The 25,132-nt window shown below is 52.8% G+C and overlaps 11 protein-coding genes and 1 non-coding gene across 12 annotated transcripts; 9 read left to right on the forward strand and 3 right to left on the reverse strand.

Moving 5' to 3' along the window:
• Positions 1-1,120: 1,120 nt before the first annotated feature.
• BU25DRAFT_366770 (uncharacterized protein) lies at positions 1,121-3,531 on the forward strand. Its single transcript, XM_033703856.1, has 2 exons — positions 1,121-1,381; positions 1,490-3,531. Exon 2 carries the CDS (start codon positions 1,601-1,603, stop codon positions 3,335-3,337), a length of 1,737 nt encoding a protein of 578 aa, XP_033562362.1. The 5' UTR covers positions 1,121-1,381; positions 1,490-1,600; the 3' UTR covers positions 3,338-3,531.
• A 1,226-nt stretch (positions 3,532-4,757) lies between these two features.
• On the forward strand, positions 4,758-6,786 carry BU25DRAFT_410277 (MFS general substrate transporter). The gene is made up of 3 exons (XM_033706244.1): positions 4,758-5,161; positions 5,211-5,224; positions 5,277-6,786. The coding sequence occupies exons 1-3, from the start codon at positions 4,874-4,876 to the stop codon at positions 6,472-6,474; spliced, it is 1,500 nt and encodes a 499-aa protein (XP_033562363.1). The 5' UTR covers positions 4,758-4,873; the 3' UTR covers positions 6,475-6,786.
• A 125-nt stretch (positions 6,787-6,911) lies between these two features.
• BU25DRAFT_410278 (integral membrane protein-like protein) lies at positions 6,912-8,727 on the forward strand. Its single transcript, XM_033706245.1, has 2 exons — positions 6,912-8,157; positions 8,210-8,727. The coding sequence occupies exons 1-2, from the start codon at positions 7,268-7,270 to the stop codon at positions 8,472-8,474; spliced, it is 1,155 nt and encodes a 384-aa protein (XP_033562364.1). The 5' UTR covers positions 6,912-7,267; the 3' UTR covers positions 8,475-8,727.
• A 217-nt stretch (positions 8,728-8,944) lies between these two features.
• BU25DRAFT_410279 (40S ribosomal protein-like protein S3) lies at positions 8,945-10,275 on the forward strand. Its single transcript, XM_033706246.1, has 4 exons — positions 8,945-9,036; positions 9,097-9,122; positions 9,269-9,687; positions 9,741-10,275. Exons 1-4 carry the CDS (start codon positions 9,014-9,016, stop codon positions 10,062-10,064), a joined length of 792 nt encoding a protein of 263 aa, XP_033562365.1. The 5' UTR covers positions 8,945-9,013; the 3' UTR covers positions 10,065-10,275.
• Positions 10,276-11,363: 1,088 nt separating this feature from the next.
• On the forward strand, positions 11,364-12,518 carry BU25DRAFT_458025 (glycoside hydrolase family 53 protein; the record flags this gene model as incomplete). Its single annotated transcript, XM_033710165.1, has 2 exons — positions 11,364-11,990; positions 12,075-12,518. The coding sequence occupies 2 exons, from the start codon at positions 11,364-11,366 to the stop codon at positions 12,516-12,518; spliced, it is 1,071 nt and encodes a 356-aa protein (XP_033562366.1).
• A 641-nt stretch (positions 12,519-13,159) lies between these two features.
• On the reverse strand, positions 13,160-13,242 carry BU25DRAFT_t68. Its single transcript has one exon. It is a non-coding gene; the product is annotated as a tRNA-Val (tRNA).
• Positions 13,243-14,550: 1,308 nt separating this feature from the next.
• BU25DRAFT_340319 (glycosyltransferase family 8 protein) lies at positions 14,551-16,810 on the forward strand (the record flags this gene model as incomplete). The annotated part of the gene is made up of 3 exons (XM_033702807.1): positions 14,551-14,583; positions 14,633-14,660; positions 14,766-16,810. The coding sequence occupies 3 exons, from the start codon at positions 14,551-14,553 to the stop codon at positions 16,808-16,810; spliced, it is 2,106 nt and encodes a 701-aa protein (XP_033562367.1).
• A 1,567-nt stretch (positions 16,811-18,377) lies between these two features.
• BU25DRAFT_340181 (CNDP dipeptidase) lies at positions 18,378-19,863 on the forward strand (the record flags this gene model as incomplete). The annotated part of the gene is made up of 2 exons (XM_033702800.1): positions 18,378-18,506; positions 18,562-19,863. 2 exons carry the CDS (start codon positions 18,378-18,380, stop codon positions 19,861-19,863), a joined length of 1,431 nt encoding a protein of 476 aa, XP_033562368.1.
• A 218-nt stretch (positions 19,864-20,081) lies between these two features.
• On the forward strand, positions 20,082-21,050 carry BU25DRAFT_410286 (uncharacterized protein). The gene has a single exon (XM_033706247.1). It carries the CDS (start codon positions 20,128-20,130, stop codon positions 20,785-20,787), a length of 660 nt encoding a protein of 219 aa, XP_033562369.1. The 5' UTR covers positions 20,082-20,127; the 3' UTR covers positions 20,788-21,050.
• An 87-nt stretch (positions 21,051-21,137) lies between these two features.
• On the reverse strand, positions 21,138-22,365 carry BU25DRAFT_448143 (uncharacterized protein; the record flags this gene model as incomplete). The annotated part of the gene is made up of 3 exons (XM_033709584.1): positions 21,138-22,103; positions 22,196-22,230; positions 22,285-22,365. The coding sequence occupies 3 exons, from the start codon at positions 22,363-22,365 to the stop codon at positions 21,149-21,151; spliced, it is 1,071 nt and encodes a 356-aa protein (XP_033562370.1). The 3' UTR covers positions 21,138-21,148.
• A 721-nt stretch (positions 22,366-23,086) lies between these two features.
• On the reverse strand, positions 23,087-24,409 carry BU25DRAFT_366795 (uncharacterized protein; the record flags this gene model as incomplete). The annotated part of the gene is made up of 2 exons (XM_033703857.1): positions 23,864-24,409; positions 23,087-23,817 (listed from the first exon to the last, which is right to left on the reverse strand). Coding segments are annotated over exons 1-2 (1,044 nt in total), but the record flags the coding sequence as incomplete, so codon positions are not given.
• Positions 24,410-24,595: 186 nt separating this feature from the next.
• Positions 24,596-25,029, forward strand: BU25DRAFT_458031 (cytochrome c oxidase family protein-like protein; the record flags this gene model as incomplete). Its single annotated transcript, XM_033710166.1, has 4 exons — positions 24,596-24,619; positions 24,680-24,722; positions 24,829-24,864; positions 24,944-25,029. 4 exons carry the CDS (start codon positions 24,596-24,598, stop codon positions 25,027-25,029), a joined length of 189 nt encoding a protein of 62 aa, XP_033562372.1.
• Positions 25,030-25,132: the final 103 nt, after the last annotated feature.

The following is a 25,132-nucleotide window of genomic DNA, read 5'->3' on the forward strand; positions in this document are numbered from 1 at the left end:
TGTCCATGGAGCTCTTCGGTGATATGTGTGCTGCAAAGAAATCACCTTGAAGTAACATGCTCGTTCAGTCGGAAAGACAAGCTCTTTTCGGAACGGCCTCACATTTGGGGTGCGCATCCGAGCAATTTGCCTCGGCCGCACGAACACGTGGGTCGTGAATGTTCAGTTGCGTCTGCTTGGTTTCCTCACTTTGTTGTGTCATACGTATTCGTCTCCATTGATGAGTTGGAGCTGCTAAGTACTCACCTATTTGTCGATGATCGTCCGACCATGGTCGTGCTGCAGACCACGTGTAGGAGACATTGATAATAATGGTCACAGCATTCGCTGGGGTCTCAATCGCTGCATTGTGAGGTCCAAACCGAACCTAGTACTTGGCAAATGATGAACGTTTGATGGCCGTCGGCCACAAAGACGAGCAAGGAGAGATGAGGTATTTCTGTGATTCGTCTTCCTCGGGAGACATTCCGATGGTACCCAACTCTGATGTGCTTTGCCACATGGTCGTGCCTTCGAACTGTGTTCCTGTGTGCGTCTCAGGGTCTGCTTGTCCACCCAATCATCACACAATACGTTATTTTCGTGGGGTGAAGTATCAATGCGCTGCGATAAGAGTGCCAATTCGAGATCTCCCAGATAGTCCAGGACAAGGCCAAGACCCTATCAGGGTGGTACTGATTCAGACATGCTGTACACTGCTCCAGAGACGGTTGCGTCTGGAACATAATCTGCGAACAACACATCGATCGCGCGCCGACAAGTCGAATTTACATATGCTCTGAATAATGGCGGGGCGGAACGGGCAAATGTGGGGTATGGCATGCAATCCGAATGGACCTGGTGTGGGTTGTGGAGACGCGCGGATAAATCAACCAGAGATTCGAGCCTGAAGACCTTCGTACTGCTGCAATGGGCTCCAGGCTGCAAGGAGCAATGCGGCTGTTGCTTCTACGGTAGGAAATGCAGGCACACACAATTAGGAAGGGGCTGCTTGGGGAGGCGCCTTCGGCGAGCGAGCGTTGACTGGATCTGAAGATCCCACGCGATTTTTAGCGCGTTTTCTCACCTGGGGCACAGAAAGCGTGACTGTTATCATTGACTCCTGGCTTAACAGCCACCACCACGCCAACACGCTCAGCTTCCATCAGAGCCGCCCAGTGGCCAGCACTGTCTCCAGACATGACAGGGCTGACCGCCGCGGGAGCTAACCCGCTCTCAAGTACCTGCACATCCCATGGCCTTCAACCATGCTGATGAGTGCTCGCTGCTTACTGCCTCAATCTTTCTTTATCTCCCACGGATTCACATGTCGGCGTAGTCGTTTCAGTTGTTACACCGCTGTCCGGGTGCTCCCGTGTGTTCCTGTTCTGTGGTCCTGACTGTAAGTATGATTGCTTATCTTATACACCAATCCTTCTTCGGCCCTGTCTGACTTGCTTCTTCCTGTATATCAGTACAGCCTTGACCCCAGCTAACAACCCCAATTTAGACTCTTTGCCGGGTCTTGATCACGCCCGCATATTCACTCTTTTACATTCAATTTGCAACTTCCCTTGCCAGCCTTCCATGAGCCCTTTGTTCCTCCACCAGTTGACAATTCATGACCGCCACGCCGGGTCAACCCCCGATGTTCCTCAGTAACACGCAGCCAAGCGTTCATCTGCCTTGGAAGTTTGCATCTAGCGAGGAAGCACAACTACCTCGCGGAGAATGTGGCTTTATCGAGTCCGAGTTCGAGTCGAGCAGGAACTCACGCCAACGCTGCTCATGTCGAAGCTTCCATCCTGATTCGATCGTGCGTTCTCGCTGCGGTTGCGGACATCAAGCATGGCACCACGAAACCCAGCCTCTCTCGGTAGTCTCGGTAGAGCAGTTCTTACAGGTCGTGGAGCAGATGAAGCTGTTGAAGCATGAGGTCCGGCGACATGAGGGCGTGGAGGAAGAATTGAGGAGAGAGCTTCTCAGGGAGAGAGCGGCAAGAGAAGAGCACTTTCGAACATACAAGGCACTGGAAGCACGGCTATACGAGAACATGCGGCTGCTGAAGATCACTATGGATGACAGAGTGGAGGCTGTGGTTGACAGGACGTCGTCGTTCAGCGATCAGATCAGGGCCGTCCAAGAGCGCCTTACTATGGTGGATGAGGTTACCATGGAGCTGGAGAATCGAGTCGATAAAGTTGAGCATACCAATGGCCATTCTAGGGACGACACACCTGTGAATTCAACGCCTCGGCCGCGCTTGTCGACTCCAAAAGTATCGTCAGTTCCTCAGATCCCGCTACTCATGCAGTCGCAACACATGCTTGGTCAGCTTCCAATACGCACCGACAAGAAGTATCCCTTGACTTGGAATGTTCGTGTCATCTTTGTTCTCCGGAAGTCGCAGAGATTCGCGTTCGATCCTGACAGTACTGGCTACAGGCGTTGTGCGTCCCGCAGGCTCCAGCAGAATGTCGATTTTGCCGGTCAGGACAGTGCCTACTTTGCGACTCGGATCGAAGATACATTCAAGGGTGTCTTGCGTGGCAGACCATGGATGCCGTTAGTCGGTCATCATCCACCAGACGAACCATTTGGTCGGATGGCGCTTACTTTGCTCCCACCTGATCTCGTCCACCGTGATTTATGGGACCATCCTTTCGTAGAAGATCATTGCGTCGCTCACGACAAGATGCAAGGAGACGTCCTCTACATCACTCTCCAGCACGAAGACGTCACTTGGAATGAAGTTCGATTCCTACCACCTGTTCACGGTGCCGATGAAACCTGCTGGGCTCACGACGAAGAGCTAGACGGCACCGTCAAGTATAAGAGCCTGGACACTGAGATCATGTACGGTTGCCAGGATCCTCCTCCTATATATTCATCTCGAACTCACTCGCTGGCGGATAGGGCGCCTTCTAAACTCGATGTACTCGCTGATTCCGCGGCTATGTTAAGCCCAATCGAGCGTGCGCGTACACAATCCTCCGTCCACTCCAGCATATTGAGACCGTCTCTCGAACGAACCCAAACTTCGTCCTCGTCCCACTCGAATCACCAGTTCTCGTCTGAACGGAGCAGTCTCCGAAGTTTTGATACAGAGATGGCCGAGGATGAGCACCGCGATAAGAAGCCAAAGCTCAGATCTAAGGATAGCGCAACGAACGTCAATGGTACTAGCCAGGCGCAACATCCCATTTACGTGTCCGGCCGCTCAAAGCGAAAGATGCCCGTGAAAGACAAAGGGCAAAAGGAACCTCTTCATTTCAGCGTCACGAACGTCGCCAAATGGAGACCAAATCTGCTACACCCTCACTCTTCGAAAGGCAAGGAGGTCGCCCATGGCCAGTAATTACTTTTGAGGCCTTTCATTGTTTTTCACTTTTTTTTCGAAGGCGTTCAAGAGCAAAACCTCGTTCAAGCGAAGGATACCCATCGGCGTTACACTGTACAACTGCATTTGCGGCCCAGCAACCGCCTCGCAGGCTCTTTCTTCGAACATAGACTAGTTTTTCGGCCTGCAACTGCGATACATTGTATCAACATACAACAAGCCACAAGATTGTCTTAGTACTACGCCGCTTATCTACTGTGCCACAATATTGTTCGCTCACCTCATTAGCTCGTCAGAAAAAAGGTCATACTCCCAATTATGGGAGGTAGTCAAGACTTGCTTGCAGTCTTTCTGTTAACTTATAAGCAGCTTAGAGATTACAAGTAGCTTTACCTATCTTGTAGTAGAGCCAGCATTTCTCTGAAGGCCTCCAGGCTTGACTGTTTGAAGGAGAATTAAGAGCTGTAGCGTCCGAGCTTTTCTGCAGTATTAGAGAGGGGCTACATCTCACCGTGCCATTAGCCTCTGCAGGCATGTCTTCCAAGGCCTTAGGCATGTGAGGACCAGGCAGGCAGGAGCTCATATGCCTTGGTGGACCGTGAGCTCGAAGCCCCGACACCATATCGTCGGTCCTGATAACACTCAGCCTCGGGACCCACTTATACGTCCGATTGCCCGCGCTGTGTTATCTCACGCTATGTGTGGGCGGCACACTTATCAACAAACATCGTTCGACATTCGAGACGATGCGCAAGAGCCAAGATACACTTGAAAGCGCCTTTGATCGCGACCGCTACGCTCAAACTTCACCGATGCCGCTGTTGTCGTGTCTTGTCTCACGTTATGGAAACGTCGCTGGAGAAGGTTGAAGGTCATGCTCTCCAAACAAGGTTGCAATGCGGGGAAACCAGCCAAGTGGAGACCAAGAATCTGGGGTTGTCCCCCTGCCGCCCTATCGTGCTCTTGACACCTCAAAACAGCGGCAATACACCTTGGATGGGCAACAGCATGAAGGAGACCTCACTTGATGATTCCTAGGGTTGTTCGCGCTGGATAACCCTTTTCCCGCCGCCTGTGTCTAGAAAATTCGTACTCTGCAACCTGCTCTCATCAAAGCAAAATGACCATGCTCACGGCTGACAAGTCAACCTCCCCACTTTCGAGAATCTACCGGACCATACACAAGCAGTGATAGCCACGCAAAATTGCCTAACACAAGCAGCTGTGACACAGGTCAGGTTCAAGCGTATCAAGGGCGACGAATTGGCAAGTTACAACGTACAAGACACGCGGGAAAATGCTACCCTAGCCTGGTTTACGGGTGCAGATAAGGCCAGCATGCTGCAAGCCTATGTAACTCTATAGCGACATCGCTTGATAATTTGCAGATAAAGTGCATGTGTGCGACCGTACATATGCTCTGAACAACTCACGGTTGCGCTTCTTGGATAGACCTTGTCATACTACCAGAGTTCACCACAGGTGCCTAGTCTTGCGCGGCACTGTTTGGGGCTGAACGCGCCCAACTTGTGCTGGAAGCACCACACAGACAATATGTCGACCAGCCAGGATCCCGAGCTCGCAAAGACCGACCTAAAGGTCACACATTCAACCTTTTCAGGAAACGTCGCACCCATTCCCATCGAGGACGAAACCCAGCATCTACCCACATACGAGCATGAGAGGGCTTTGACATGGAAGTTTGATCTGCGCATGCTGCCTATGCTGGCTGTCATGTACCTCTTCAACGCGCTCGACAAGGGCAATCTGGGTAACGCGAAAACTGATGGTATGGACATAGACCTTGGTTTCAAGGGCAATCAGTACAACACTATGTTGTCGGTCAGTACTCCCCCAAACTTGTTTTCGATCACAGCTGATTGTCAAACAGATATTTTACGTCCCGTGTGTCGTTTTCCCTCGATCTTTCCCAAAATCACTGCTGATTGTGTCGCAGATATGTCATCTTCGCGCCCCCCATTGGGATGCTCGGAAAGAAGTACGGACCCCACCGCGTCCTTCCAATCATGATGTTCTGCTTCGGAAGCGCAACACTTCTAGCTGCATCAGCGCAGAACTGGAGTGGCATGATGGCACTGAGATGGTTCCTGGGCATGGCCGAATCCGCCTTCTTCCCCCTCGTCATCTACTACCTGACCACCTTCTACCGACGAGGCGAGCTCGCGCGCCGTCTGGCTATCTTCTACGCTGCCTCCAACATCGCCAATGCCTTCTCTGGACTGCTGGCTTTTGGCGTGTTCCATATCAAGTCGAAGCTGGACAGCTGGAGATACCTCTTCATCATCGAAGGGAGCTTGACGGTCTGCTTCTCGTTCTTCGCGTACTGGTACCTTCCGGAGTCTGCGTACAAAGCCAAGTTCCTCACAGAAACCGAGAAGCAACTCGCCTACCAGCGTATCCAGATCGACTCTTCTTCCGTTGTGAATGAGAAGTTCAACCTCAAGCACGCCCTCGGTATCTTCAAGAACCCATCGACGTACGGTTTCCTCGCTATTGAAGTGTGCCTCGGCGTCCCACTGCAATCCGTGTCGCTCTTTTTACCTCAAATCGTTGGACGCCTAGGCTACGACAAGATCAAAACCAACCTATACACAGTCGCGCCCAACATCGTCGGTGCCTGTGTGCTGCTCATCCTGGCTTTTGCATCCGACCACGTGCGCCTTCGATTTCCTTTCATCGCGCTTGGTTTCCTGCTCACGTTTATCGGCTTCGTCATCTACGCAACTATCGACGTTCAACACAGCCTCACCGTCGCATATTTCGCGTGCTTCATGATGACCTGGGGCACCTCTGCTCCATCTGTCCTGCTCTCGACATGGTATAACAACAACGTGGCGGACGAGAATCAGCGTGTCACCCTTACTTCTATTGGTGTGCCGCTGGCGAATCTCATGGGTGTTGTCAGCAGCAATATCTTCAGGCCACAGGATGCGCCCAAGTATATCCCCGCGCTGGCGACTACGGCGGCGTTTGGGGCTACGGGGTGTATCTGCGCGCTGTTGCTGGGAACGTACATGATGCAGGATAATGCGAGAAGGAATAGGAGGCAGGGTATGAATCTGAGCGCGAGGGATGTGAGTACGGAGAAGTTGAGGGATGGGCCGAAGAGTGCGGATTTCAGATGGTTCTTGTGAAATGCTGTCATGCACAGCACAGTAAATTTTGCAGAGCGAGGTCTATTAAAGCATCAGATACCAATATTAAACCCCAAGGCCTCGTTATCGCCTCCAGACACGTGCGTAACACGGACAGCGATCTAAGGTTGCGCTACGATGTCTGGGGGTCTCCGCATCTTCCAGGTCACGCGCGGCCGTCATCCGGATTCGGCTTTGTCTACAGCGAGGCTGGTAGTTTTACAGTATCGTCGAAGTCGACAGTCGTGAATACGACTAAGGCCTCGCATTCTTTGGGTGTGTACGAGCAACGTATGTAGAGGGCGCCCTTCAATACCAATGTATAAATGAATAAGACGGATTAATATGAAGGCGCCGCCCGCGTTGGCCGCGGCAATCCGCTAGCGTGGCAGCCGTATCTTATCGCGGAGCTCCAGCTGCGACATGACCAGCCTCACGCGGCCACACTCAAGTCACACATCACGGGGCAGTAGTTTGGAGCTGCCTGTTCTTCTCACGAAACCTCAACATTCCCTTGACACCCTCAATACTCCTTCATCGGAGTTTGTGTCTTTTACACCATCCTCTCCCGTCGACTCACACGCCAGCGCAGTGTTTGACAGCACTGCCGCCGATAAGTAAACCAGAGTTCAAGGCAGCTCACCCGCACGCGTCATGGCGGTCAAAGGCATGGTGCCCATCCTCGTGGGCATGATGTTGTTGACAGGATGCTGCAACACGCTGCTCACCAAATACCAAGTACATACCTTACACGACTGACCGCAGGAACTGACCTGCTAATTTCACCCAGGACATGCAATGCGTCGGTAACTGCGACTCTCCAAACCCAAAGTACCGCAAGCACTTCGAGCAACCCGTCCTCCAAACACTCCAGATGTTCATCGGCGAGATGGGCTGTTGGCTCGTCATCGGCCTCTTCTCGCTCTGGCAGCGCTACGCCGGTGTGCGCGCGGGCTACGAAGCTATTCCCAGCAATGATGGTATTGTAACGCCGGCGAGCGACGAGAGCGAGACGAGAGATGTTGCGAATCCGCTCAAACCTGCTCACCCAGATGATGAGGGGAGGATTCCACTCGAGGGTAGGAGCGTGTTCTTGCTCGCGCTGCCGGCGTGTTGCGATATCGCTGGCACGACCTTGATGAACGTGGGACTGTTGTTTGTGGCGGCGAGTATCTACCAGATGACGAGGGGCGCGCTGGTGTTGTTTGTTGGTCTGTTCAGTGTGTGGTTTCTGAAGCGCCATCTTGGACTCTACAAGTGGTTCTCGCTTTTCGTTGTTGTCTTTGGCGTCGCAATTGTGGGACTGGCAGGTGCGATCACGAAGGACGACAAAGCAACACCGAATCATAAGTCGACTCACTCAGACATCATGGCTATGGACACGGCGCCAGCCATGTCTCAGGCGCTCATGACAGTCATCGGCGTGCTGCTCATTGCCGGCGCGCAGATCTTCACCGCCACGCAGTTCGTTCTTGAGGAGAGGATCATGGAGAAGTACGCCATGGAACCCATCAAAGTCGTGGGCTGGGAAGGTATCTTCGGTTTCCTCGTCACCATGATCGTGATGATCATCCTGCACTTCGCCGTGGGCACTGGATACTTCAACGCGAAGGAGGGTCTGTACCAGATGACGCACTACAAGGGTATCGCCATCTCCTCCATCCTGATCATGATCAGCATTGGGTTAGTCGCTCCTCACCACCTCATCTCCATCAGGCTCAGCTAATTTGTTCAGTGGCTTCAATTTCTTCGGCCTGTCTGTGACTCGCACCGTCTCCGCCACGTCACGCTCCACCATCGACACATGCCGCACGCTCTTCATTTGGGTCGTATCGCTTGGCCTGGGCTGGGAGACTTTCAAGTGGCTCCAGGTTCTGGGCTTTGCTTTCCTGGTGTACGGAACGTTCCTGTTCAATGATCTGATCAGGCCGCCGCTCAAGGCGTGTGTGGAGAGGAAGCCGGAGCCTCTGCTGCCTGAAGACCCCATGGAGCATCACTGAATGTGGAAGAGGGGGTATGTTGTACATAGTGCGGGAAGAGTGCATATTGGGTCTAGCATTGGCATTTGGCGAGGTGTTTGAACATTGCATGCATCGAACTACAACACTACAAATACACATTTTACTGCCTGTGTTAGTGTTCCCGCGCTCTCGTACCCTCCAGAAATCCGCCACTAGGTCATGGGCCGACATCAGATATTGGACGTCTTCGTAAGCGGTTTTAGAGTCAACGTCAACGCTGAAAGCATTTCTGGCATGCAAGGGCAGAACTCTGTGATCAAGAAAAGCTTGTAGAAGTTGTTGACGTCTCTGAAGGCCTCCAGGGTCTATTGGCGACTTTCATCAAGGTATGAGAGTAGCGCTCGTGGTGGGTTTGAAGATGCTGCTAAGGAGGCCAGTGCACATGTCTTGGCTCACAAGCGAGCACCACTAGCTCCCACTTCGAAATCGGCACGCAATCACGACTTTGAACGAACTCGAACTCGACAACCACCGGCGCGGCCTATCTGAATTTCAGCAGCTAACCACAGTCCGAAAATATGGCCACTACTCAGTCTGCTATGTGAGTTTTGCTTGCCGCACACTTTGGGCAATCCGAGAATGTATACTGACAGCGCTACAGCTCCAAGAGGAGAAAGTTCGTCGCTGGTACGCTGCACGCACACCCTTCCTTACCCTGAGAGTACGAGAAAGATGTTTGAGAGGCATTCGAGACAATGGAGGGCGATTAATTAGACGGACGCATGCGACATCAAATGCAGACAGGAATGCGCAGCGGCTAACAACCACCACAGACGGTGTTTTCTACGCCGAGCTGAACGAGTTCTTCCAGCGCGAGCTTGCTGAGGAGGGCTACTCCGGCGTCGAGGTCCGCGTTACACCCACCGTCACCGACATCATCATCCGCGCCACCCACACACAGGAGGTCCTCGGAGAGCAAGGTCGCCGCATCCGTGAGCTCACCTCGCTCATCCAGAAGCGCTTCAAGTTCCCCGAGAACTCCGTCTCCCTGTACGCCGCCAAGGTTCAGAACCGAGGTCTGTCCGCCGTCGCCCAGTGCGAGTCCCTCCGCTACAAGCTCCTCAACGGTCTCGCCGTCCGAAGGGCCTGCTATGGTGTCCTCCGCTTCATCATGGAGTCTGGCGCCAAGGGTTGCGAAGTCGTCGTCTCCGGAAAGCTCAGGGCCGCCCGTGCCAAGAGCATGAAGTTCACTGTAAGCACTGCCCGCGCTGGCCGCTGTTGGCGCCGCGTTCTAACACCGTACAGGACGGATTCATGATCCACTCCGGTCAGCCCGCAAAGGACTTCATCGACGAGGCCACCCGCCACGTCCTGCTCCGCCAGGGTGTGCTCGGTATCAAGGTTAAGATCATGCGCGGATCTGACCCCGAGGGCAAGGCCGGCCCATCCAAGACTCTCCCCGATTCCGTCACCATCATCGAGCCCAAGGAGGAGCAGCCCGTTGTCCAGCCCATGTCCCAGGACTACGGTGCCAAGGCCATCGCCGCCCAGCAGGCAGCGGACCAGGCCAGGCAGGCGGAGCAGCAGCAGGGCGAGGGTGAGGCCGCACCTGCCACCGAGGAGCAGTAGATTGCAGCGTGATTGCGGGGCGCATGAGGTTACGAAAAGGCATTTAGCGGAAGCTTATGATGCATCTTCCTTTGCACATTCGGAACGGACTGGTCTGCTTTTGATTTTGAATGGGCGGTTATGGAGTCGTCATATATACTCTTCGATACACCCAAATACCAAACACCAAAACATGGCCTTGGCCCACCGATGTGGTTCAACTTCAAAAACGTTCAAAATGAAAGTCTTACAATACATGAGCTAACAATAGTAGCTTCATTTCACCTTGCTGGCTCCATGCAACTGCTGGATACATCAAAATTGAAACTGCATGATCTGCAACCACGTTCGCAATGTTTCGCATGTTATGCTACCAGTCAGTTCAGAATCTCGGTCGTACTCTTTGCATTCCTCGACACAAATGGCAACATCAGACGACCTCTCGCCCCAAATCCTTCGATTTCTTGCTAACAGTATATATACACACCCACCTCCAATCACGATCAATGCTCGTCGTCCTGACAGTCATCCAATTGTCCAGGCTTCCGAATGAACATGGTGTTCTGCTGCTCGAGGTCAAATGGCGTGACCTTCAGAATGAAAACAAAGGTCTTTCCGCTCAGGTCTGCACACGCCGCAAACAGGATCATTGGACCCATTTAGATGTTTCCACGCCTTGCAAAGAGAGTCGAAACGTCCAGGGGTGCAATTGCGGTCCTCGGATGATCTAACCTGAAGTTTCACCCCGGCCCGTCGAGCTTGATCACACCACACTCGACCTGTTCGCCCTTCCCCAAAGCCCATGATCTACATGTCAGCCTGCTACAGCCGAACTTCTGGAAGCCTGACACTGTACCTTGTGATCATCCAAAATCAGCCTGAGTGCTGATGGTCTCGGCTCTTTAGCCTTCCGCCACCAGAAGTGGAAATCCTTCCTGACGTCTAGTCTACAACGGCTCGGCAGTTCAACACGTCGATATTAGTACGAGCTTCATTTTCTCCAGGATCATGGGGTTTCCTCCAATCTGTAGGATTCGGAGGGTGTTTACCCCACAAAACGCTGCTCGCTTACAGGAAGCGGTATCCTAGCTCATTTGCTTGAAACTGTACGCCATGACCTCACAGGTCGAGGGAACGGAATCGACTGGAGGGATATTGACTGTTGTTTCGGGGACGAAACGCACGGGGAGAGAACAATTTTAGAACATTTGCAAATGTCTGTGTGGAGAGATGGCACGGTCAGAAAAGAGATGGAGTATAAAGTCGGGATGCCTGCATCTGTAAAGCAGCACTGCTCTCACTCACCGCAAACATACCACTATGCGTCTCCCCTCCATCCTTTCTCTCTTCTTCGCGACCACGGCCTTCGCGGCTCTTCCGTACAAGGGCATCGACTGGTCGTCGCTCCTCGTCGAAGAGAAAGCCGGCAAGCAATACAAAAACTCAGCAGGACAAGTCCAACCCCTCGAGACCATCCTCAAAAACACCGGCGTCAACACCGTTCGCCAGCGCATCTGGGTCAACCCCTCCGACGGAAATTACAACCTCGACTACAACATCAAGCTCGCGAAGCGCGCAAAAGCTGCTGGTCTGAAGATATACCTCGACTTCCACTATAGCGACAACTGGGCAGATCCGGGGAAGCAGGTCGTGCCTGCTGCGTGGAAGTCGCTCAATCGTGAAGCCCTAATCAAGCAGGTGTACGACTACACCAAGACCGTACTCAACCGTTTCCAGTCAGAAGGTATCCCGCTCAGCATCGTGAGCATTGGCAATGAGATCACTGCCGGACTTCTCTGGCCGATTGGCCAGCTGAGCAACACAGATGGCCCGAAGAACGTTGCCGCTTTGTTGAAGAGCGCATCCAAGGCTGTCAAAGAATCCTCCCTCTCGAGCAAGCCGAAGATCATGATCCACCTCGACAACGGGTTCTATTGGGGCACACAGGTACGTCTCCCTCTCCCTCTCCCTCTCTCCCTTCCCTTCCCTCTTCTCTTTGGTAATGAGGAGGCGCAATACTAACACCCCCAGGAATGGTGGTACGACCAAGTTCTCAACTCCGGCGGCGGCCTCTCCCTTTCCGACTTCGATATCCAGGGCGTCAGCTACTACCCCTTCTACAACGCCGACGCGAACCTGGGTTCTGTCGCATACTCCATGAACCAAATGGCCGCCAAGTACAAGAAAGAAGTGCAGGTCGTCGAGACAAACTGGCCTAGCAGCTGCCCCAACCCCAAATACGCTTTCCCCGCTGATACTAAGAGTATCCCGATTTCGGCCGCGGGCCAGTATGTCTGGATGCAGGAGGTTGCTAAGCGCGTTGCTGCTGTGCCTGGTGGCAAGGGTACGGGTATCTTTTATTGGGAGCCTATGTGGATCGACAACGCTGGTCTCGGTAGCAGCTGTGACTGGAATCTTATGGTACAGACTAATGGTCAGGTTATGGAGGGTATGGGTGTGTTCAAGGTCATCTAAGGGGTGGCTTGATGTTGTTCGGTTCGTGTAGATACTTTCAACCCCAACCGTTTACATCTTCTGATGCTTGTCTTGCCTGTGTAAAACGAATGATCGTGACTGCTGACATGATACTCACTTGGAGATTTATTGAGGATGTTCTCTCGGGACGAGAAAGAGTCCGTTTTCCTCTCGCAGATGACCACGGTCCTTCCTCCAACGTTGACTATAGTTGATTGGATCCAATAGCACTTGAAAAGCATGCTGGTCAGAAGCCTTGCAATATTGATTGCTGAGTTGGAAAGGACGGAGGTTGGGTGGACGTCGGCTGCTATCAACAGTTATGATTAGACAGTCGCTTAGCCTGCGGTCATCAATTTCTCGAAAGTGCGCAATTCGGAAGCTTTTCATCGCTGTGAAGTTACCATACGGAGTGACAGCTGAGCTCAATAGACACTGCCCTCCTAGCGGAGAGCAGTTGACCCGCCCGATAGCCTCGACCTAGCGACCTTCGGTGAGCTAACGATGTTAAAATGACGTGATGGCCAGATGCACCATCGAACCGGCGTTGCGATTTGTGAAGACGAGGCGGCAAAAATAAATGGTTGCTGCATCTCTCTGGTACAAGGTGGCTGAGAGTGGATAGTGGGAAAAAAATCAATTGATTCGACCCAGACTTGAACTGGAGACCTTCAGTGAACTAACAATGTTAGACTGACGTGATAACCAACTACACCATCGAACCGATTATTACGATTTATGGAGAATTGAGAGTTTATACATAATATATTATAATTACAGAATGCTTCTAAGGTGCTGCAGACTTCAAGAACATCAAAGTTGCTCGGACATCTTCTTGTGAGCTTCGAACGGGCATGTTGTTTTCGTGAGGCATTGTTGTTGCAAAATCGAAGTCCAGACCCACCTGTAGAAAATTTGCTATCGAGTCTTATGCGAGTTGAGGTAAGCTTCAGAGAGGGCTTGTCCTGTCTCAATTGGCGAGCCTGCAATGCTTATTGCCCGTACATTGTACATCGAGCTGTAGATAGCTGTCGATATCGGAAGACTTTTCGACAGATCGTTGCACACTCGTACGCTCATGCTTCGTAAACGGTGGTCATCCTACGCAAGTACCGTCCGTGCACGGCTGGTCGCCTGGGTCTTCCACACAACTTCCTTTTCTTCACGCAACCATTTTGAAGATCGATATATCAACCTGTTTCATTATCATTTCTATGAATCGAGAAGATGTCGCGCTGGAATAGAGGGTAGAGTCCGTTTGAAGACATTACAGAGACCTCTGCCGGTACTGGTTGAAGCCTGGATACACAAATCCACGTTGTTCATGCGTCCAAGGTCACATGGGCAACGGCCGTTTAGCTGACGGCGTTATGTACTCCAGCCACAAGGCATCTTGCAAGCGGAAGTGAGTGCGGAGTCCACTGCGGTCACACGATTGGCGGCATAATGCATGGAACATGGGTGCTCTCCTGAGGCGATAACGTTGAGAGCAACGCTGAAGAGCGAACAATGAAGAGCAAGCAAGAAGAGTGGTCAACGAGGGAAGATGAAGTCACTTCTGAATAAGTGTTAAGAGCGGTCGATGACAGGCCTCGTGGTTCACGCGATGGGTCGATGGCTGTGGAGCTAACCGTACCATGACGCACAGCCGGGTTGAGAGCTCGAGGCTGCTGGCCAAAGCGTCGCAACCGGACCGTGGGAACCATCATCTCTCAACCAATTCTTCGTGTATTGTTTGTGCCGTGTTTGGTCAATTGCTCTGACTTTTCTGACAGCGCATCTTGTTCTTCGTCTGCAAAACCCTCAAAAACCTCACATCATAACTCTGGAAGTTGCGAACAGCGATCGCACTTGTCAAGCTTCTGCAGGTGCCCAGTAGTTGCCGCCTCCCGTTCGGCACCTTGATCGGCGCAAGCTTCACCTACGTCGTTGCGGGGAAGCTAGCAGGAAGGTCGCATCTGACCAAGCGGTCTGAGACGGTCTCTCTTTTTCTATTCACTACTGTGAGAACTGTCGCAGCTGTTGGTTCAATATGGCGCGACCTTTGGAGGACGTGTATTGCACGGTAAGCTTCCAAGATGTAGCTGAGACACGCGAGCTGACCTGATCAATAGCTTCTTATGAGCGACTCCTACTTACCTGGTACGTCTAATAAACGAGACAATGAGGCCCAACCCAATCTTCACACCTCATCAGTCTGCTGCTCGACATACAGTACCTGAATCTGTTGCTAATTGTGCGTGTTAGGAGCTGCTGTCCTCGCCCATTCTCTACGCGATGCCGGCACGACGAAGAAGCTGGCCGTGATGATCACGCTGGAATCATTGTCAGCCGACACCATCACCGAACTCAAGTCGCTGTATGACTACGTGATACCTGTCGAACGCATACGCAGCCTGAACATGACCAACCTCTATCTTATGGGCCGTCCCGACCTGTCGTATGCCTTCACAAAAATCGCTTTGTGGAGACAAACTCAGTTTCGCAAGATTGTATACCTCGACGCCGATGTGGTAGCATTGCGAGCGCTGGACGAGCTGTTCGACATCGAGGCGCCCTTTGCAGCAGCACCAGATATTGGCTGGCCAGATGCGTTCAACAGTGGTGTCATGGTCATCAAGCCAGACATGGGCGAGTACTGGTGCCTTCAGACAATGGCTGCTACTGGCGACAGCTTTGATGGTGCAGATCAGGGCTTGTTGAACCAATACTTCGAGAATCGCCCATGGCAACGGCTAAAGTTCAGGTACAACTGCACACCGAACGCCGAATACCAGTGGGAGCCAGCATACAGGTATTACAAGCGGGATATCAGTGCTGTACACTTCATTGGCAAGGATAAGCCGTGGTCCAAGAACCGCACAGCTGGGCATGGCGTTTACGGCGAGCTTTTGGCTCGGTGGTGGGCTGTACACAACAGGCACCTGCACGACAAGCCAAAGGCAGTTCTACCAGAGTCTCAGGGTACAGGTGAGGTCAAGAGCAGCACAAATACTGCCTTGCAGCCCCATACCGTCCCTGATATCACTATTGATGAACCTGCCCCAACCGCCGAGCCCTCCATGACCGACACTAGCGAAATAGCTGAGGATATTGACCAAGGCTTAGTTGAACCCACATCTACAGTACAGCAGCGCAAGTTCTCTGCCCCAGAGATGGAGTGGGACGCGACAAAGTTCGAACCGCCAGCGCAGTCTAAGCCTGAAGCTGCCAACTTCCCGCGCGAAACGTACACTTTCAACGAGAGCAAGCAGCTGTTCCAAGCACCACCAGTATACCCGGAGCCGCCTCGAGACATGTGGTACAAGGTACCAGAGACCAAACCAAAGCCTTACGAAGCACCTAGACCTATCTTCCCGTGGGAGAGGGAGGCCACACGACCTAAGCCTACGCGTGTCTTTGCGGAAGATCAGTCACCAGAGCCGACCCCTGCACCTGCACCTGCATCTGCACCAATACCTGCACCTGAAGTTTCGGAGTTCGAAGCTTCACCACCGGTATCTGAATTCACGACTACGCATTATGAGAGCAATCAAGATCAATGGACACGGGCGAAGCCCACAAGGGTCTGGAGAGATGATCCTCAAGACTTCAAGCCAAGAACTACCGAGGAGTCGTGGCAAGCCTTTTCGCAGAACAGTGCTAATGCGTGGGATAGTGTTCCAGGCATTGACTCATATGTACGGTCAATCATGGACTCGCAGGCAAAACGTGGCAAAGTACAGGTCTTGCAACAGGCGACTGGCACAGACGATATAGGCTCGCCGACACTCTCCCGCAAGGAACGCCGCGAGAGTCTGATTCTTACCGATTTTCCAACAGCTATGGAACGACCCAGCCTGCCAGTCACTCCAGCACCTGTACGACGTCCAACATTCTGGGGCGAGGAAAGGGGTGAGGCGGGTGAACTGCCGGCAGCGGAGGGCGTGCCGGACCAAAACGAATGGGTATGTCCACAGTGCGGCTTCTCCTCTTCCCATGCATCCGCTTTTGGTCGCCGCCGCGGCTCCTTCGCCTCTGTAAGCAAGCATGTTAAACCTCCCACGTCCACTGTTGCATCTATCATCGATGCTCCCGGCTCGAACCAACTTGAAAAGAATGAAACAGTAGACTTGAGAGATGAGACTCCGCTTGCAGAAGAACAAGAAGCAGCGCAAGAGGCTCTCGAAGAAACAGATGAAGAGGCACAAGGCCCAACGGGATCAGAGCTGAATCCTCGCAACGGACTGAGCGCTACCGGCGTGCCACTGGCTTCTTTGACCGACCCTAGCCTTTTTCTGAGTCAACTCTAACTGTGTCTCAAGAATCCCGGAGCGAAGCTCGAGCAGCTGAGAAGATCCTCACTAGTAGAATTCGAACATCTCAAGAAAGATGAGCACTCAGAACCCCCATTGCGCGCGCTACCAGAGCACTCGGTTTTGGGCGATGAGCACGGCGAAGAGCTCGCAGTCGGTGGCGTTGTCGTGGCCAAAGGCGATCGACCTGCAGCACGATTTTCAACACGACAGATGTCCACCAAACAAGCCGCATCGAATCAACATACCGCACAATCATCTTCGCGAAAACAAGGGAGAGGGAACAAGATTGGCTTCACCATGGACGATTTTGGCACCAGCTTCGAGAAGAGGGAGAAGGCAAGTAATCCTCTGAGCTCCGGTCCAACGTTTTCGTACGAGGACACTAGTCCTGTCGAAGCCTTTCCCAAAGTTGGAGGCTTTGCTGAGCGGGATTTTGGTGGTGACAGCACGAACGAGAAAGAGATACAGGACTCCAGCAGCGCGATATCACACTATGCTTCGATGACCACACATCATTCGATGGGACCTGGTCATCAAATTACCTCGGATGGACGTATCAAAGCTGGTGAACTGACCTTCAATCTCCCCGGGTTCAATTCAGAGAGCACGTCTCAACTAGTATCTCCTATTGGCGACGCACTCAGTCCCACCACGACTAGGGATGGAAAGAGCGGCCAAGGCGGCCAGGGACCTTTCTAGAGCCTACGAAACATGGCTATGATGAACCTACGAGCGATGCGTTTAGTTTGAGTGGTCTATCTGTCTCGCATTTATGTATCGTTATTCCGTCTCCCTTCTTTGACATTACAGCCACGGCTGCAGTCTTGCATTTGCATCAACATTGCGTAGCGATCCGTCTCGTCAGGTTGTTCTTTTTAATCTTACTATCGACATGTACGCATCGTCTCAACAGCTATACGATAATACGTAATGGATTCTCAAAACTTCTCGATTTATGATCTCTCCTCATGATTCGACCTTAAGCCTGCCATCATGTCGAAGTGAGAACCAAGAGATCTCTAGGGTTGCATTCAAATACGGACGACGAGTGTACAGGGTCTTCCCTAGTCTCGTTTTCACCAGAGGCAGGTCGTTTTACCTAAGAAGTGGGACCTCGACCTACCGGCCGAGGCACACTGTTCCTCCAGCATCCACGATGCAGAATCAAGCTCATCCAAACATGCCATCAAAGGCTTATTGTGCGCAAATCTAGTCTCATCACGGATCTATACTTGACAGCATTGAAAGCTTGGACCAATTGACACAATTTGGTGTTGTCGAAAGTCGACGCGTGATGCTCCCTCCGCCATCCGCCACAGCAATGTCACGCCTTGGTGGGGCAGGACCCCTCACCTTCCTGCATCGAGCAGAAGCAACTGCGCGCGCCTTCACACCTTCCCGTTTGACTCCACCGAGAATAAGCGCGCACCGTATTGGCCGAAGCTTTCATTCTTCTACATCAGTGCGAAGATTCACACCTTCTCTTCAGCGTTTCGACAAATACACCCAACAACGCATACCAAACGCCGACTGGCCCTATCTATACCACAAATACAACAAGATGGCGAACCTCGACGGATACTTCCAGCAGGTGGACTTGCTGCAAGACAACTTCATCGACAGGCTCAGGGAAGCTGTTGCCATCCCTAGTATCAGCTCTGAGGACCAGAGGAGACCAGATGTTGTCAAGGTACTGCGCAGCACACCAAAAGTACAAAAGAGCACGAGACTGATAAGAACGACAGATGGGCCACTGGCTCGCGGACCAGATCAAAGCGCTTGGTGGTGAAGTCGAGCTCCGTGAACTCGGAAAGCAGCCTGGACGCGAGCACCTCGACCTCCCACCCTGCCTCCTCGGCCGCTACGGAAACGACCCCAAGAAGGTCAACGTTCTCGTATACGGCCACTACGACGTTCAGCCCGCACAGAAGTCCGACGGCTGGGCGACCGACCCTTTCACATTGAGCATCGACGACAAGGGCCGCATGTACGGACGTGGCAGCACAGATGACAAGGGCCCCGTTCTCGGTTGGTTGAACGCAATCGAGGCACACCAGAAGGCTGGCATTGAACTGCCGGTCAACCTGATCATGTGCTTCGAGGGTATGGAGGAGAACGGTTCAGAGGGTCTGGACGACACCATCCGCGCTGAGGCCAAGAAGTTTTTCAAGGACGCAGATGTCGTTTGCATTTCAGATAACTACTGGCTGGGCACAGAGAAGCCTTGTCTCACATACGGTGTCCGTGGATGCAACTACTACTCGATCGAGATTGCAGGACCCGGCGCTGACCTGCACTCTGGTGTGTACGGTGGTGTCTCACACGAGCCTATGACCGACTTGGTCCGCATCATGAACTCGTTCGTCGACCCTGATGGCAAGATCCTTATCAAGGGCATTGACGACCTTGTTGCTCCTATGACCGAGCAGGAGGAGGCTCTCTACCCTCCCATCGCATTCACCATGAACGACTTGAAGGAGTCGCTCGGCGGTGAGGTCTCGATCCATGGCACCAAGGAGGAGGCTCTCAAGGCTAAGATGAGGTACCCTTCCTTGTCTCTACACGGTATTGAGGGTGCTTTCTACAGCGAGGGAGCCAAGACTGTCATCCCCGCAAAGGTTATCGGAAAGTTCTCCATCCGCACAGTGCCCAACATGGAGATCGACCCCGTCACCAAGCTTGTCGAGAAGCACGTCAACGACGAGTTTGCTAAGCTGAAGTCGAAGAACAGGATGAAGTTCAACGTTGTACACTGCGGCAAGTGGTGGGTTGAGGACTTCAACCACCCCAACTACACAGCTGCCGCCAAGGCTGTCGAGAGGGTATTTGGTGTCAAGCCTGACATGACCCGTGAGGGTGGTAGCATCCCAGTCACTCTGACATTCCAAGAGGAGCTCGGAAAGAACGTGCTGCTGCTGCCGATGGGAAGCTCCACAGATGCGGCGCACTCGATCAACGAGAAGCTGGACAAGAGGAACTACATTGAGGGTACGAAGCTTCTTGGAGCATACCTACACTACGTCGGTGCCGAGCTCAAGCGCGAGTGAAGGAATTGCGACAACGCAAGTCAACCCAGTATATAGCCAAGACGAAGTAAATATACCCAATCAAAGAAACTGCAACCAAACGCTGTCGTTGCTATGCTTGTGAAGTGTTGATGCTTGTCGTTGATGCTTGTCGCGTGCATATGTACAAACATCTCGGCCGGAAAAACTTATCGGACCAAAAGTTCGCTCCCCCGGCATGGCACCCCTTCACCGCAGGCCATCACCAGCCGTCGTCGACGCCCGCCTCACGCGTCTAATTGCACGATGTCGGCCAGCAAACCCATCCTCCGCACATGCCTCTCCACACGGCAGCCCTCTCTCCTCCCTAAAGTGCAATGCCGCCACGAATCCACCGCCCGGCGACACAAGAAGCTCCTCGCGCTCCCTGAAGCACCATCCTACACGCCCTCACGCTCCGAACCCTCATTGATCTTCAACCCGCCCTCGTCTGTACCGAGCGTGTACCACACACCGCTCAAGTTCCTGCCGAAAGATGATAAGAGGAGACAAATGTACAATGCTGCACTGCAGTACTCCAACACCACCGCGCTGCGCCGACAATCCTCGCCCGTCGCAGCACCCGGAACACCGCTCTCAACCTCCTCTTACCTCCCTCCGAAACCCTCCTCTTCTCTCCCTGCGCCCGTGCGGACGCCGTACGAGAAGAAATACCACCTGGATGAGTCGCAGATCGCCGAGATCCGCAAACTGAGGCTGGGAGACCCGGATAAGTGGACGCGGGTCAAGCTGGCGGAGAAGTTTGGGTGTAGTCAGTTTTTCGTCGGGATGGTTGTTAAGGTGCCGGAGAAGGCGGCAAGGATTAGTGCGGAGCATGCAGAGGCCAGGGAGAAGTGGGGAAAGAGGAGGAGAGAGGCTAGGGAGGAGAGGGAGAGGAGGAAGGTGCTTTGGGGGAGGGATTTGTAGACTTGACTGGTCGGAGGAGAGATGGAACACAAGACAAGATGCTGGCTGCGAGGCAGCTTGGGACGAGGACGACGAAGCACGTGCATTATCAACACGCACTTGAACGATCGATGGACGAGAGACAATGTGTATAAAATTGTTCTTGCATGGTTGTAAGATATCACGGCTAGGGGGCATGGCATTCGACCAGCATATGCATATTCAGGAGCTTTAGGCGGGCTGTACTTTTTGTAACATACTGTTATCAAATGGCGAGATCCAATCGTTCAACATTGCTATTCTCTGACATTTAGTATGGTTCTCCATCTACGTAATGTGCCGTCCTACTCTTCCGCTAACGAGCGCTGTTACCGGTACACCTCTACCCACCGCCCTCCCTCGCGACTTCAACTCCATGCGGCCCAACTTTGAACACAAACCCCTCGCCCTCCCCATCTCTTACCCCAGTTCCAACCTTCCAGCACTCGAACTGTCCCCGACGGACGACCTCCCACCTCTGGCTCCTCTCGGCTTCAGCCTGCTCAACACCCATCTCCGGCGCAAATTTCAGCACCTCTACTCTCCTCACTGCAAGTCTCGTCACATGCATACCACTCGGCCAAGACGTGGGTAGGGCGGGGCGAAACGCTGTAGGAAGGATAGAGGGAGAGGTTAGAATGATGTTGCAGGACAGAAGCGTTGCGAGGTTTTTGATCTCAGTGGTAAGTGCCTTGGAGGCAGCGCTTAGTGGATTGATGTTGTTGTTGGAGGATGAAGAAGAAGAAGAAGTGGAGTGAGCAGAGCGCAGAGACCAGGTGAACGCGTCGATGTCTTCGAGGACGAGGGAGTGAATGCGGCGGTGTGTGCTCTTGTGCCTGGTTTCGTCGAACAAGTAGTCTGGGACTGAATGCAGGGTCGTGATCAACGAGTCCCACGACTGTAAGCGGAAGACGTGCACATGATCCAGGCAGCGAGTTGTTAGATTGAGCAGATCGGCTTTAATGCTGGGATCGAGGGCGTCGACAGGTGCGCCGAATTTGGAGACGATGAGGTTGAGCATTACGCTTGCGAGGCGGGGGACGCTGAAGTGGTGGAGCGGGTCGAAGATGATGATTGCTGCATCGTGGCCGTGGAGATCTGTTATGGAGTTGAATGTAGGGGGGAGGATGGCGTGGGCTATGATGAGGTAAAGTAAGGAGGTTTTGCCGGCTCCTGATGGGTGGTGCGTGGGTGGTGGTGATACTAGTTCGAGAATCGTTGGGGATGAGCTTGATATCAGGGCATCGAGTTCTGGGATACTGAAGAGGACTTTGTTTGTAGTTGCCTCGTTGCGTTCGCTGTTAGATTGTCAATTGATCAGCTCTTCAAAGGCTCGTTCGCTAGGCTACAATGCATGTCAAAGATCAGGCTGTGACCGAGAAAGACTTACTTTTCAGATCCCAACTCACGGAGAGAGCCGAGGATCTGATTTAGGCGTCAACGGCCATCGAAGAAATGTCATTGTGAATATTAACATACCGAGCTTAACTCTTCAACCTTGACATCCAACAACAGCTTCTCACCTAACTTCTTCGCTTCCACATCACCATTCATCGTCATCCCTTCTCTTGGCCCTCACTCTTTCTTGTACCCTCTTCTACTCTTTCCACTAACATCAACAATTCCTGATGGCACCAGCGACACCCATATACCCCCTCAGCGCCCTCGAATCCCAAATCAACGTCCTCCCGAATGGGAAGCCGCGGAAACCGCCTGTGCGCCTAGGCGACTGCGCGTTGAAAGAGTTGTTGCAGTATAAGTGCAATATTGAGGTATCAGAGAAGACGAGGAAGCCGAATGTTATTTGTGAGCCGGTGGTGAGGTTGTTAAGACAGTAAGTGTTGGTCTTGCGAGGTGCAGGACGATGGTCTTGGCACGTGAGCTGGTAGCGACGAAGCTGATGTGCTGTGTAGATGTGAGAACGGGCTGAGTGTTGAGACGACAACTTGGGAAGGGTGGAAGGCGAGGCAAGAGAGTGGCAAGAAGATGGAGTAAGTTCAAGGTGGAAGCGTTCGGGGTGAACAACCAGACCTCAGATTAGGAAGGCACGATCTCAAATGAAAACGCACAACAACTCATAGTCTTGTGAGGAACCATGTTCAACTCGATTGTTGTTCTTCTCTGTCGCCTGAAGGCTATAGTACAACTTCTACACAATTACTGAACGCCTGCCGCATGCTCGAAAGGCCCATCCTCGGGCGCGCCAAAACGTATATGCAAACCCCAAACGCCGCGCTATAAAAATGCTTTGCAAAACCATTGACGTTTTGAATTTTCATACGCCTCTCGCAGACTTTCGCCAGAACCGTTGGTCGTAGTTCACGTGCACTCCTTCTTCCAGATTGACGTTTCGGTCCACAATGGGCTGCCGTAGTTGTCTCTCAACAAGGGGTGCATTCCAGTTGTCGTCGGCCGCCTCTATCTCTGCCTCCTCCTCCCTTGCGCGTTGCCGTGCCTCGTTCTTCTCGTGCTCTTTCTCTTCATTCAGAAGATCCGTCATTGCTTCTTGCCACAGCCTGTCGCTCTCTTTCATGCGTGTACTTCGTTTCCGTTTGCCGGCAGTTTGCTTCTGTATGCCTGCCTTTTGTGCTGCCATGAGCTTCCGTAAGCTCTGTTCTGCCAGTATGCCCTCCTCTGTCGCCTTCTCTCGAATTTTACGCGGATCATTCTCTCGGTTAGTGAATACTGGTGTGGCTTTGTAGGTGTTCTTGGATGGAAATGGTGGGAAATGCTTTGGTATGTATGCTCGTTCCTCTTTATCCGTTTTACCGGACAGTTCAGGGCCAAGTAATGCATCGGTACTGATAGGTTGTGGTTCTGGCGGGGTAGGTGGGTCGAACTGCGGCTGTAATATTGTTGGGGGTATCTCGCCCGTGTCGAAATGTTGTTCGAGGGCTCCTGAGCCGTGAAAGCCAGCATTGGCCAGCGCGTATATCCAATCGTGAGCTACTGTTTCGGTACGCCGCGCGCTGGTCATCGACATTCGCACATTTGTCAGAAACCTGGTTATGTCTGCGCTGTGTTAGCCAAGCTCTGCTTACGCGCACAATTGTCGTACATGAGTCGACCAATCCTCTGAACTCTTCCAGCGCATCTGATCGCGCGCTGTCGAAACCCAATGTCTTGCATTGTATGGCTATGGCGCGCCGTAGTTGTTGATCATAGAAGTCTTTGCTGTCGCCGAAACCAAACTCTGCGCTGATAGGATCGTTCATGTGCTGCACAGGTTGCGTGTGATGCAACTGATGCAGAACCTTGCGCTTCTTCAACGGCGCGCCCTGATGTGTTAGGCCCTCTCCATCGTGGGGTCTCTTCATGGTTGCGATTGCGCCTACGCTGCTGGCGCTAGAGGGAGAAATAAGGCCTGGCATATGCTGTATGCGCGACAGGTAGGTAGAAGATGCTGTACGGGGTGCAGGGTGCGCAAAGTGGGGATCGAGAGTGACGTCGCATGTGGTGCCCACGCGGTTGGACGGTCGTGTATCGGAGGTGAGAGGGCGGATATGGGAGAACTCTGCAGCGGTTGCAGAACCTTACGCACGCGACAATAGCTATTGTGAAAGCGCTGCGACGCTCGGCGGTTGATGTGTGCCGTCGACGTTCCTTTCACCTAGGGAAACCTGGTAGCCTTTGAGTCGCAGTTCCCCAAAACGCACGGGCCAAAAAGCCAAGGAACGGATGACAATCAACTCACACCACTCAACTTCACGACCGACAGACGACCTTTACCAGCTACCGCAACCCGCAACCCCGCCGCAAAACTCTCCACTCCCCGCAAACCGACTTAGCAATGGCCTTCAAACCGATTACTGGCGTATGTGCTGCCATTGGACCTGTTCGGTAGCCGTGAATAGGAGGCTAATGACTGGAACAGATGCTCCGCCGTCAGATCGTGCTCGACGTTTCCGTTGCTGTGGGTGCGTTGACAGTCCTCCGCACGTCTCCAGAGCTTTTTGCAGCTTCGCGGAAGCTCTGGACGATGTGCGTGTGGTGTGGGAAAGCTTGGCTGACAGTCAATTGCAGGTCTTGGTGTGACCGCTGGTTACGGCTGGTGGTACGGTACGTATTCAGCGATCCCTCGATCATCGCAGCACACGATGTGCCTCGAAATTTGCGACTCGAGACTTACTTTTCGAAGGCTACCATGTCCCCGCCGTCCGTCACCGCGACGCTTTCTACCAGAAGCTCGAGGACGAGCGTGCCGCAGCCCTTGGCCAGAAATAAGCGACAACACATTACGAAACAAGATCTCCTATGTTACGAGAATGTGAGGATGTATAGAGGGCTGCTGGAGCTGGGACCAAGTGTATCATAGGTGGGGTGGACC

This window comes from Macroventuria anomochaeta, assembly GCF_010093625.1.
Source record: "Macroventuria anomochaeta strain CBS 525.71 unplaced genomic scaffold BU25scaffold_14, whole genome shotgun sequence".
In the NCBI taxonomy this organism is placed as follows: domain Eukaryota; kingdom Fungi; phylum Ascomycota; class Dothideomycetes; order Pleosporales; family Didymellaceae; genus Macroventuria; species Macroventuria anomochaeta.